At 43.2% G+C, this 13,464-nt stretch overlaps 1 protein-coding gene across 1 annotated transcript in view; it reads left to right on the top strand.

The window, feature by feature from the left end:
• LOC147663471 (mucin-2-like) overlaps positions 1-13,464 on the top strand; it is a 175,798-nt gene that overhangs the window by 54,498 nt on the left and 107,836 nt on the right. The window contains 9 exon segments of the mRNA XM_086950423.1: positions 903-1,152; positions 1,746-1,795; positions 4,569-4,666; positions 5,308-5,459; positions 7,587-7,725; positions 9,944-10,054; positions 10,992-11,171; positions 11,268-11,507; positions 13,281-13,437. Coding sequence (XP_086806549.1) covers positions 903-1,152; positions 1,746-1,795; positions 4,569-4,666; positions 5,308-5,459; positions 7,587-7,725; positions 9,944-10,054; positions 10,992-11,171; positions 11,268-11,507; positions 13,281-13,437 — 1,377 coding nt within the window.

The raw sequence follows: 13,464 nt of genomic DNA, 5'->3' as shown, positions 1-13,464 counted from the left end.
ACAGGGAGTCATTCCCTGCCTAGTTATTTCCATTGTCTGCAGCTATTGATAATGACAGGTGTCTGCGGCCTTTATTGCTTCTTCCCACCCTTCCGTCACTGTCACAGAAAATACCAAGAAGGGATGGATCAGGAGGGAACCATATTGAGAACCACTCGATCTCATTGGTTAATCCATCTTGTGCAATGCCTAAAGGAGACACATTTGGAATGTGAGTAGTAAAAATGACCATGTGCTATTGAGTGCCACGATTCCCGAAAGGAATGCACTTTAAAACACATGTTTTATGCGATGGACTTCTGTGAAGTTATGGGAGTAGTAGGAAAAGCATTAGACAAACTGGGTATTCTGACAATGACAGTCATTCAATGACCGGAAATTGGCATCTGCGTTATGTAGAAGATCCTTGCTATGGCCAATTGTCAACTCGCCTCATAGATATTGCAAGAGGAACCTTCTGGATCAGAAAGTGCCTCTCACGTTTACCCATTGTCCCTGCCATCCTTCTTCCTTACAGTACCACCAATCCCTTTTCTGGCCTTCTTCTTCAAACCGAGGAAGCTCTCATGTCCCCATGTGTGTAGATTGTATGAGCTGCCAGAAAATGACTGTTGTGTTGTGGTACAAGCCAACGAAGGTCTCCTGATGCTGAGATAACACTGGCATCCTTTTGGTGGAGGAGATGAGGACAGATGCCACAGTAACGACGGGCGGCATTGGTGCAATTGCACTAAGACTCACATTTAGACAATGTTTGGCAAGTGGGCATGACCTTGCAATATGGCTACACATTATGAATGTCTAAACCAGATTCATGCTGTTTACTTCACACTTATGAGACAGAATGAGAAAAATCATTTGACAACTGGAATCCTCACAGTCTTTTGGTTTCTTCACCGTAGCTGAAAGTTCCTGCCCAGCCTCCCAGATCTACCTCTACAACCTCACAACTTGCCAACGCACCTGCCGATCCCTCAACGACCGCAGCCAGTCCTGTGATGCAGACTTTGTCCCCCTCGATGGATGTGGCTGCCCAAGTGGCCTCTACATGACTGAAAAGGGTCATTGTGTGACCGAGAACAAGTGCAGCTGCTACCACAAGGGCTTGTACCTACTCCCAGGGAATATCGTGTTCAGACAAGATGAACTTTGGTAAGTCTGTACTTGAAACATTAGTGTCATTGAACACATGTTTCTAGGAGCTACATGGGATGGCGCAGACCGAAGGAAGACAGTAGGTGCAAAGAATGGTGTAGAGGGATACATGAAGATTATGCAATGTAATTTATTTTCAAATGTTCGCTCACAAGCCTGCCATTTTAATTTCGTAGTAGTAACCTTCAGCCACCAGCTGAAGAACTCGGCCACCAAGGAGCAGAGGCTTCTGAAGTTCTAATAGTGTGAAATATTTTCATCCTTGTTACACCCATCCTCATTTTCACCAGATCATAGATTTTAATTCCTTTCACCCGCCCAAACTAAAAACAACACTGTTATGCGATATCACCTTTGACTGGACATTTCTTTCCCCGGTCCACCGTGTCTTTATGAGGGTCACTGCAATAGAAAGAATATAGCGTGGTGGCAACCAATCCTGGAAGATCCTGAGCGTTGCTTAGATCAAGCTAAAATATGTAGCTAATGGTAATAGCGAAGTGAAATTAATTTTCTTTTGTAGGAGAAGGGAGTGTGGTGGCTGTATGTTTACTATGTTATCTTCTAATGTACCACATTTCTGTTTCCAGCACGTGCCGGGCGGGGAAACTGCACTGCGCCTCTGTCAACTACAATGAAAGTAAGTGAAAGCAATTATGCCAGAAGCACCTGTATACATGTAACAACTGGGAAGGGTTTTTAAGACGAAGAATCTTCCAAAGAAAATGGGTGTGTTAGTTAGGGCCCCCACAATGCTAGTCGACTAGGCATAAACCTCTTAGCTGAAGGACATCAACTAATCAAATCAAACTGAATTTGTAAAGGGCAACACTGTCAACCCAAGGGGTACCTAGGTGCTGTGATTCCATCGAAGAGCCAGGTCTTGAGCCTCTTTCTGAGGCCTGCCAGCGAGAGGGCTGTACAGACCTGGAGGGAAAGGTCGTTACAGGTTTTGGCAGCGATGTAGGAGAAGGAGCAGCCACGGCCACTTGGGGAGGGACGAGGCATGAACATGAAGTCAATATACATGCAAACACACACACACTCTCTGTCTCTCTCAGGATAAACTCCTTGCTCCATCCTTTGCTGTACTGAGGAGAGGTTACAGGCAAGATGTGGAAGCTAATCCAAGTGAAGAGGATTCTTAGGAGTGGTGGAAGGAGCCTTTGAGTCCACCGAGAATGTTAATTTTAACGGGGGAAGGTGGCTGGGGAAGTTGTCTTTAGGGACATCAGGAGGATGTCTAAGAGGTCATTGCTTTTGCTGGGTCGATAAATCTGGTGCAGGGTCTGAATAGTAGCAGGTGAGATGTAGTTTCCGGCACTAATTAAAGGAGTCTTTTTAATGCAATGGCAAAAATCCAGGCTCCAAATAGGGTTACGTTCATCCAGGTTTCACAGTGACCTTTACACATAGCTACACAGCTTACTGGAGTCCATAGGTTGTGGCCTGGGATATTAGAGTACTCATAGCTGGAAGGCAGACTGCTGGTGAAAGGTGTCTGGCAAGGTGTTGGGTGTGATATAAAGCAGTCTTACGGGGGTCTTCCCAGAAGTTGTATTCTGCCAGGAGCATGGTGATGCCGAGCTTTTGGACAGAACAATAAAACTGACATGAACAATGCAAATCAGCCAGTTCATATGGTAAATAAATTCTTAGAATGAACACATCTCATCTGTGAAGAAAGCTTTCCACTATAACAGTTTTCCATAAAGTCTCCGGCTGTACCAAAAGTTATGTTCCGAGTACCATTTGCTAAAAAGAATCTGCTTTCCCTTCCTCTGTCTCTTAAGCTATGGGCTGTAGCTCTAACCCTGTGCTACACTTCGTAATAGGGAAACATAGTCTTCACTGGACCAATGCTATATTCTAGTCTGAAAACACAAAAATCAAAGAAGAGCTTTCACAATGACAAACATTATTCCTCTTACACCCACATTTTGCAGTTCAACGTCTTAAATGCTTCTCACTCAGTGGTAATAACGGAGTTGGCCACCTGCACTTCCTTTTCTCTCAGGGCACTTGAATCCATCCCATCCCAAATTATTTACACTGCTGCATACTGCTGAATCTATTCTCCTAAGGTTAGCTCTCAAGCCCCAAGCATCACACACACACACACACATCACCAGTCTCAATACATATCTTGCTCCCTGGAAAACCTTTGCTGACTCAAAGGCGTGGTGGTGATACATTCTCGCTATAACCAACCAATTACAGGGACAAGTTTGGTGAACATTGTACAGCATTTTAGAGGGTCCTGCCAATCCCTACCTCTAAATGGGGTGAATGGCTGCTCTGTTAATACTTCACTGTCCAGTCTCTTCTCTGTTGTGAAGAGGAACAGAACTGTCTCATGCTGAATCCGAGGTCTTCATTTACATTGCACGCCGGCCCATAATGACAAAATACCACTGCCACTGTGGGTAGATGAGCACTGGATTACACTGTCTGTCTTGTCCTTCCACTATCACTTGGAAGTACATTTTAGGGGGATTTAAAGGAACATCCTAACTGATTTTATTTTTACCTTAGGAAAGTACATCAGTATAACATTTCATTAATATTTATGCGACAAAATCAATACTCGTTTTTTGACAATTCCAACAATTACAGCATCTTTGATATTATAAAACATTTAAAAACATATCAACAGGTTATAGTCATTTTAGACAATCTATCCTGTTTCAAATGCTTGGATCCAAAACTGGTTCCAGGAATGTATACTACCCCTTCAGACCTTTTTCTTTGACTCCGGGTGGAGCTCCAAGTAGAATGCAACAAGACTTGTAATACCACAATGCTGTTTATAAGACGTTTTTAAAACAAGACTGACTATTGGCTATACATTACTACAAACTATATCTTTAGGTCAATGTTAGCCAATGTGATAGGGACCCCCAGTTGTCGGCAATTCCAATAGGGGTTCTCTGTGAGAGCCATTGGAGGTATTTGGCCTGTACTGTCAGTATTGAATAAGCCCAGCAACGTTAAGGGAGCCAGGTATGATTGCTTTAGAGCCTGCCTCGCACCGCTAGTCTATTACTGCAGATGTAGTCAATAGCTATTTCATGAATCCTAAGAGAGAAAGGGGTTTCCTCAAACACAAAAGTTAGATTGTAAGGAAAGTATACAATGTACCCTTTGAATGGAGACATTTCATTTGTCCTTAGATAGCAACATGGTTGATCAGGAGAAGGGATATGGTAAGGATACAATCCAGTGGATGTTGACTTTGTACAGCTTGTACACAACATTCATTTGGTCACTCTGCATGTGAACCACTTTGGCCAATGAGCAGGTGGTCCATGGGAAGCCAAGTGAAAAGCCACTTGTTTTAGAGACTCTGGAGTTATTTCTCAAGGGTCCATCAAACTCACTGAGGTTGAGCAAGTTTTGTCTTTACTTCCTAGCCTGCCCGACTGGAAAGGTCTACTTGGATTGCAGTAAACTTGAACCTGGATCTGCAGTGACACCTGTACAGAAAACCTGCCAAACAAGAACTTCATATGTATGTACTGCATGTGAGCCTGTTCTTCCTTCCTTTCCCTGACTGCCCTCGCCCATGCTTTGCTCCTTCACGTCTTTTGGTTTTTATCTGTCACCTGGCATCCAAGTTATGATTTCCTTCTTCTCATCTCTCTTCTCATGTGATCCTGTCCTCTATTCACATCTTTTCAATGTATTTGTCTATCTTTGTGCCTCAATTACAGTTTGGAGGGAACTGAAAATCCTTAATTTTCAGCAGGAAATGAGAGTCTGATCCATATTAGGGATAATATCGTGGGGAAAATTTATTTGGTAGATTCGACTCTGAATTTAGAGTTTCCTCTTGAAATTTGTCAACTTTCTGCTCCCTTCAAACTGTAAAGATGCGCTTTATGTTTTCTTCACAATCACCTCTTTTAAATGTTTGCATAGTTGTCCTCTCCCTCTGGGAGCTCCCCTCTATTCCTCCCTCCTCTAGTGTCCCAACCCTTTGTCCTAAAACTACCTTGCAACTCCCATCGCTTCACAATAAGTTCCTTCTTTCGTCACCTGTTTCACTCCCTTACCCAGGCATACCAATGTCATCAGAATGCACTATGTGGGAGTCTGATATCTCAGAATTTCTAACGTAACATGTTACATGTACATTTGTATCCCCTACAGTTCGCAACAGACTGTGTCTCAGGGTGTGTGTGTCCCGATGGGCTGATAGACGATGGGAGAGGCAACTGCATCGTTGAAAGACACTGTCCCTGCATTCACAATGAAGAGTATCACTCTGATGGCTCTCGCATCAAAGTGGATTGCAATACATGGTAGGAGCCCCTTCTTACCTGATCTCTGGTTGTAGAACTTAATGTTTATAGGATGACGGTGATCATCAGCAGCCTGCGCACTCACTCTACCGGTGTATAGGCTGTTCTCTTGTCTATTGGTTGGTTTGGCAATAAAATGAAAGCTTGTGGTTCTAAAGGAGTCACATTGTCACACTCTTTCCTCAGCTCATTGTTTGGATTCACCACAGCTGGATTAACAGCGCTATAACATAACACACAAGGGTAGAGGAGGAGTGTCACACATTTGCATACCAGCTTTCAGAGACATTTTTTCAAAGGCTCAGCTATTCTTAATGATCATGAGTTGGGTCACATAGTATGGACGCGATTTGTTTTTATATATTTGGATTGAATTGTGATAGGATCAGTGGTAAATTCACTTCTACACTGAGAAATAATTCAGCATATCTCCGGCACTGTCCAACTGCTCTGTATGTCAGTGCATGCCTTTCCTCTCAGCAGGCCCAGAGTACTCTCCATAAATGCAGCGTAGGCATGTCGTAATGATGTGATTTAAAATGTGATGAGAGGACCCTGATATTTCCAAATCGCTCAGTGAAAGTGCCAATCTTCCCAAAGTCAGGCCACCTCGAAGGAACATAAAGGCCTTGGCCGAACTGTAGGAGTTGCAAGGGACATTGCTACCTCTCTTATCCAAAGCCCTGCTTTCAGATCCATCCATAGGTTGTTGTTGAGATATTTTAAAGACAAGTGCACCTAAGCCTAACCTTGCTTTTGCTAGTGGCATGGCAATTAATTCCAGGAAGTGAAGGCCCTCATGGTCTGTGTAAGAAGTTGGGTGATAGGTACCCACATCCGTTAATGACCACAATCCTTGTCAGTGTAACCCTTAAAGTCACCAAATTAACTTGAGGTCAGCCCTATGATAGCTATGGCAAAGAGCAGACATACTTAACTTAGAGCAATCTGTAAAGTGTTTATGCAGTACTAAACCAGCAACAAAGTCAACATTCAAAACAATAAACACCTCACAACGAATTAGAAACATGGAGTAAAAATGAATAAGCAAAATGACATTAAAAAGAAAAAACACAATTAGGGGTACCTGAGATATGAATTTTAAACATTTTAAATGGGAATAGCGCCAACAAGCAGAAAGTGCCAATGATAGTCAATGTTTTCAATAGTACAGGACCTACAGTTTGACACAATGCGATGAAGCATTGGCCACATACCCAAACCCAGTTTGTCCTAGTTAAATGAAAAATCTAATTGCAGAGATTCCATCCCAAGTGCAGAGACTCCCCCACGACTGCTGTGCCTGAGTGTGGAGTTCCTTTGTGAATCACACCCTTAATTTGTAGCTCTCTTGTAGATGGAGATAACATTTATTAAACTTAATATTGTGTTCCAGTGCTTTCCTATGGAACAGCCAACGTTGCTATAAATTCCTATAGGGCTTTTTCACTGTAAGGACATGTCCTACTTTGGAATACCATGCACCCTGCCTAATGGAAAATAAGGCCTACTAAGGGGTGGTTTATTAATATGTCAAAAGGGATTATTTAGACTAGCCGAATTTGGAGCTTAAATCTGCACAACAAGGTTAAAATGGTTGGCCAGAGGAGCTGTATTGCAGTGTCACTGCAGTGGATGGCACAATGAATGAAACAGTCGGCTGGTAGTATTTAATTTATAGGCCCTGTATACATTTGGTACCATAAACTAGGAACGTATCGGTAAAATAAATAAATCAGTCAGGTGAACACCAAACTTAACATGTTTAAAGGGGGAGAACAGGCACTCTGCCACTGATTAGAGGGGCAACGTGCTCAGAGATCTATGGGCAGCAAAAAGAGTTAAGGCAAATATCTGGGAACTATCAAACAAAATAACCTAATTTCCAACAGCCTGGAAAGTACCTTGTTGCTATTAGAGATAGTATAACGAAGACCTGGCTATACAGATGACTTTCTAGGCAATATCAGTTACCACATTTAATAAATGTTTTAATCACTGCACCCACTTCTGGTGACCTTAACAATTATGCATTTTAATGATTTAAGTAGCTCTGCCTTAGCAGACAGGCCCAACCTGCTCCTATCTTCAGATATTCTCAGGAAGTCTCTTTCTGTTCCTTTGCAGCACATGCCACAGTGGACGCTGGAGCTGCACCAAGACGATGTGTCACGGCACCTGCACCATCTTCGGGAGTGGGCATTATATCACCTTTGATGGGAAGCAATATAACTTTGATGGAAACTGTGAATATGTTGCTTCACAGGTACTGGCAGCCTAGATTTGTTCATCTGACATTAGTTGCTATTACCTGTTAATTCTTTCACGCAATGAAACTGATTGTTTAGATGTCACTTCATGATTTCCGAATGCTCGAAGAAATTTTTCCACAGGATATGGTTTAAAATCTTAGAGTGAAGTAGAAACTTGGATGTCATTTTTGGCACTTTATTTAGATTCTTACTCGCTGGATCCACTGTTATGGGTATACTTAATATTCAGTTTTTCCTGTGTTTTCTGTGGCTGTAAATAATCTAACAGCATATGGAAGGAGCGTGTTGATGAGCTGGTCTGCACTGGTATGGGCACAGTTCAGATCTTTGCTTTCCATCTGTGAAATCGCTGTATCTGTTATAAATTGAGAAATTTTTAACAAGGGGAGTATAGAAAATGTTTAAAAAGCCTCCATAAAATTACCCAAGTATCCCAACTATAACCTGCAAGATTGCTTACAGCAAAGGCTATTTACTTCTACAATAAGTGAGCAATATTCACAGACGGATGTATGACGTTACCACGCATACTTTTACCACGCATACCTTTACAACGCGGTATTTACAACGAATACCGTTACAACGCATAGCGCTTAGAGGTGCTGGATAGTGGTAAGTATAATTTTCTATCCCAACTCCAGTCCCCGTGGACACTAGGGAAGGTGTTGGATAGAAAATTAAACTTATTCCCTATCCTAGAGCGCCCCCCAGCGCAATGCGTTGTAATGGTATGCGTGGTAATGCCTGCGTTGTAATGGTAGTGCGTTGTAAAAAATGCGTGCTAAAGGTTGTATACCTTCACATGAGGGTCACAGGTTTGAAGCCTGTCCATTAATTTTCAGGCAAATACTATTCATATTGGGGTTTTTCTGTTTCAAATATAGGGCCTCATTATGATATCAGGAGGTAAGGCTTTGACTGACAGTCGGATTATCCCAGACCATGTCGGAACCCATCCGCCCAACTCGGTCCGAAGCCAATCCTTCAGAATGATTATGATGTTTGTGGTTGGAAGGGGAACCGTTTGGACATCCCAAATTGGTTCTGACCGGCTCTTGGAGAATCTGTGTCAGTTGGAGCCGAATCATACAGCTCTATGGACAGCGTTTCCGCCCAACTAAATACAATTTCGGATTTCAATAGCCTTTCTGACTGGGTCTGTCTGACACGAAAAGGCTTTCAGGAACTGACTTTGGGGGCCCCTATCAAGCAGCCCTTCATCCTGACGCCTCCTTTTGGGGGCCGAGGGGGTAACCAAGGGACCCCCCTTTAAAACCATGCACTGTGTGGCAGGCACCATTGGGTGCCTGAGACAGGGTGCAAGGTTTTCTACAGTCACACATTTTCACCATGTTGTCGGTTGGAACGTGGGCTCCCATAGAAGTCAACGGGAGTCCGACCGAACAGTATTCAGAAACATTGTAATCGGTCATGCAGAACCGCCGATAGGGAGTCATTCGGAACTGATTTGAGGAGTCTGGCGGAAAGTTTCCGCCCAACATCATAATGAGGCCCATAATGCCTTCTATCCAAATATAACCAAAGGCGATGTACATAATGACCAACCACTTGAATTATATTTATATATATTTTTTAAATATTACGACAATAGTGTGAAGTGGAAAGTTGATGAAAACTGGTAATTTTTTAGGCCTGGGTAAAATGTAAATTATCTTGACGTACTTCACTTAATTTTGGGAATTCTGAATAACATTTGCTACGCAAAATCCCCCAAATTACCGCATTAAACAACTTGTGTAATTACGCCACTGTTTGTGGAAAAATTATAGCGCAGGAATTTGGAAACATTACGAGCTACCATAACACAAGTGGCTATGCTGCGTGACAATTGTATTTTTGTGTTTTTCATGCTAAACGCATTCTTGCATCACAAATTGACACGAGGACGCCACTACAATAAAATAGAGTGTAAATTATGTATTTGCTTCTGACTTAATTATGCATAATTTCCCAAACATTTCACGTAATTACACAAAAACAAATTACCTGAATTTTGCACACTCATAGTAATTTGGAGAAAGTTAGCATACCATTTAACAAACTAGCCTTATTTGATATTTGTGTGGCTAACAGAATATAGATTGCTTCAAGTGTGTCTGTCTGCGTCTCTATTTCATTGTAAGTTTGAAAAATGTCCTGCATGAGGTCACGTTCATGTGTATTACTCTGATTGTCTGATTTTGTGTGCAGGATTACTGTGGCAAAGAACACAACAGTGGCTCAATGAGCATTATCACAGAGAATGTGCCATGTGGAACAACAGGGGTCACCTGCTCAAAGGCCATCAAGGTCTTTCTTGGGGTAAGTACACCCTAGATAATAGATTCTCTACAGAGATCAAGTCCATGAGGAAGATGGGGCAGCAGAATCATAGTCCCCAGGTGCAATAGTTATCGATTTCTTTTCACTTTATTAGGCCCACTAGACCATATTATATTAGCAGGTAAAAGTCCCGAGCCGAAGGTGTGAAGATTTGCCTCTGGGAAGTCAATGCACAGACCGAGATGCACAATGTTCAATGAAAAAATGAACTCAGGCTATTTTTACATTCATACATACTCCTTGTTATTGTTAGTCCTTTTTCTGCTGTTGTTTTTTCGCAATAAAGCTGCTTTACCTTAACAAAACAATGCCCTCATCCGGCTGTCAGAGCAAGTAGATTGAGTGTTGCACCTCCCAGAGCCTCTACTGATCTATCTGTGATCCTGCGAGGTGAAAGTGTAAGTTCGGCAGGGCAGCCCTCCCCGTCACAGCTGAGGGTTAGGATTGAGATGCTTGAAATGAACATGCGGCTTCTTCAACTGGAATAAGCAATGATGCTTCTGGCTGGATTTTAGCTGCCTTAGTGGAGAATTCGATGGTACAGGTCAGAAGGGGGATTCTGAGGGCTCCATATCACAGAATGGTGGATGGTCACCTCTTTTCAACCAATGAAATGGTGAAGGGTGACCTGGGTTTTCAACTAATGCAACGTACCCTGGTTTCAAATCGGAAAATAGCATAAGGTTACTGACAAGTTTGGATTGAGATCCATTAGTGGTGCTTTATAGAAAGCTGCTCAAGCATGTGAAACAATGAGTACCACAAGTACAAAATCCTTATTGTAGTTAGTTTAATTTGACCCTGTACGGCTGCGCGTACAATCAACAAAATAATCTTATTCTATTCAAGTCTCAGATTTGCAGGTCAGATGTTCCTGTGGTCTGATGGGATGGCATTGGCCACTCTTATTTTGCAGAATCTGACGCTGAAGTTGGAGGACAAGAAAGTTACAGAAATTCAAGGAGATGGTGAGAATGGGGTGCAGTACTTAAAACGAGAGTTGGGCCTTTACCTCGTCATCCAGGCCAGCAATGGTGTCCTGCTCATCTGGGATACAAAGACCACGATCTTCATCAAGCTGTCTCCTCAATTCAAGGTAAGAGAGGGAAATCCTATTGAAGAGGACACAAATGGGGGAAAACATTCAAAACCTTTGATGCATTCTAATAACCTTGGTGTTCCACTTTGACAGGGCAAAGTCTGTGGCCTGTGTGGTAATTTTGATGGCGACGCCAACAATGACTTCACCACGATGTCTCAGGTTTTGGTGACAAGTGCATTGGAGTTCGGGAACAGCTGGAAGGCCGCTGCCACTTGCTCGGATGTGGAAAATGTCATCCTTCCTTGCGCAGCGAACCCGCATCGGAGGTCATGGGCAGAGAAGCAGTGTGCAATCATCACGAGCACCGTATTCCAGATTTGCCATAGTAAAGTAAGGGGAAGAAAATGTTCAGGACATCAGCTTCAGATAATGTTTCACCTGTGCCCAAAAAATGATGCTAAGCCCATGATTTCTTTAGTTATCAACATTACACATGTAATTATATTGTCATGTAAAAACATATGCTTTATAAATGCCAGACACTGTGCCTTGTATAGTCCCTATCTTTGTTCCAGGTTTCTATGACACTGCACTGCACCCATCTGTTCAAGTCAAACTGGACCTTGACCATTTGCCGCTTATGTTGATTTGAGCAACCTATTACCAACATTAGATCCTATCAGAGGAGGAACAAATGCTGTCTTAAAATAAAAAGAATGGATCTGCAGTCCCTCGCCCAGTGATAGGAGAGCCTGTGCTCCTTTGCCACGCTGCTGTGTGGTTTTTGGTCCTTCATAATTCCCTCTAAATGACACTATTTACATTAAGATTCAAAAGACTTCCTTAAGGTAATATCGTACAGGAATGAAACGATGGGAAATTACTTAGAATCTGAGAGTTTACATGCAGAAAATACACTAGAGATCAGCAGCGAAGAAAGTGGAGGGGAGGGCAGTCCACGCCCGGCGGCATGAGTTTTGAGGGCGGCGGCCTCCCCCGACATTACCTGCCTTCGCGAGGGGAGGTGGGGGCAACATCAAGCCCCCCTCCTCGATGCGTTTGCTGCAGGGTGGCAAATGGAGAATACTCACCAGCCCCTCCCCATCTCTGGCAGCCCGTGTCGTTCCCTGCGGCAGCCGACCTGTGGCAGGTCCAAGCACCAGAGGGCTAGCTACACCACTGCTAGTGATCACTGCATTGAACGTGAATTAAAGCTTTTCAAGAAGTCATTTGCTCAGCATCACCTATAACTACTTAACCAGCTCGACTTTCCTAGTTGTTTACCCCATCTCACCATACTGCTGCACTCACCAGTGCTCATTTGGCTGTGTTGGGCATAAGCCATGGGACATAAATCTTTATTCAGCTTCCCATCAAAGCACCAATGACACGTGTGAGTGGGCTGGGCCAGTCATGATGTCCTACCCGTGTCTTGATGCCACATGTCTCAGGTGCTGGGCTCGTTCTGCCATATTGCAGAAACAATGGGTTCCTTTCTCTCACTGGCGCAGATTTTTTTTGCTCATTTTCATCCATTCTGCATGAAATTATCTGCATCTTGTTAGCTGCAAGTTGCAACAAAGTCCCAATCCTATGGTTTATTGTGAGTTATTGTCTGCTAATAAAGTGAGATGGGATTCTTAAATATTGTGATGTAATATCTGAAACCGACATCTTTCTGCAAAGTGTATATAATTTAGAGAGAGGGACAGTGGCGAATGCTTTGGAAAAGTAGTGGTAGGGTGCTAACTGTGCATGTTGGTCTGGCCTGCCCAAGACGACCGGTCAAACCGTCATGCGCACTTATGGTGCACATTATTCCACTCTTCCTCCCTCTCTCTGTGACACAGCCCAGCCCCGCACTGCACAAACCTGGCTCGGGCTCCATACAGAAAAATAAAAGGATAATACTGTTACGTTATTAGCGTTGCATTATTATCATTTTATTTTTCCTTTTGCACTCAGTGGGGCAACACTCCTGTGCTTTAACAGAGGAGCTGCCACTGGAGAGAGGCAGACACAGCCCAGGCATCTTGATAACAGTACCATGTTGTGGTAGGATTGTGTATGAAGGAACGTGCATAAGTGAGATTGCTGTTGTATACCCTGCATGGGGGTCCTCCTCAGGAACCAAAAATGGTGAATGAACCCTTCTTTTGACAGGTAGAACCCATCAAGTTCTATGAAGCCTGTGTCCATGACTCCTGCTCCTGTGACTCTGGTGGAGACTGTGAATGCTTCTGCAATGCTGTGGCAGTCTACGCCCAAGAGTGCACCAAAGAACACGCTTGTGTCCACTGGAGAACACCCGACCTTTGTCGTAAGTACCACAGTTACCATAGCTGTA

This window comes from Lissotriton vulgaris, unplaced genomic scaffold (genome assembly GCF_964263255.1).
Source record: "Lissotriton vulgaris unplaced genomic scaffold, aLisVul1.2 SCAFFOLD_516, whole genome shotgun sequence".
Classification (NCBI taxonomy): domain Eukaryota; kingdom Metazoa; phylum Chordata; class Amphibia; order Caudata; family Salamandridae; genus Lissotriton; species Lissotriton vulgaris.
The sequence above is the reverse complement of the archived record's forward strand: the minus strand, read 5'-3'. Positions and strand labels throughout refer to the sequence as shown.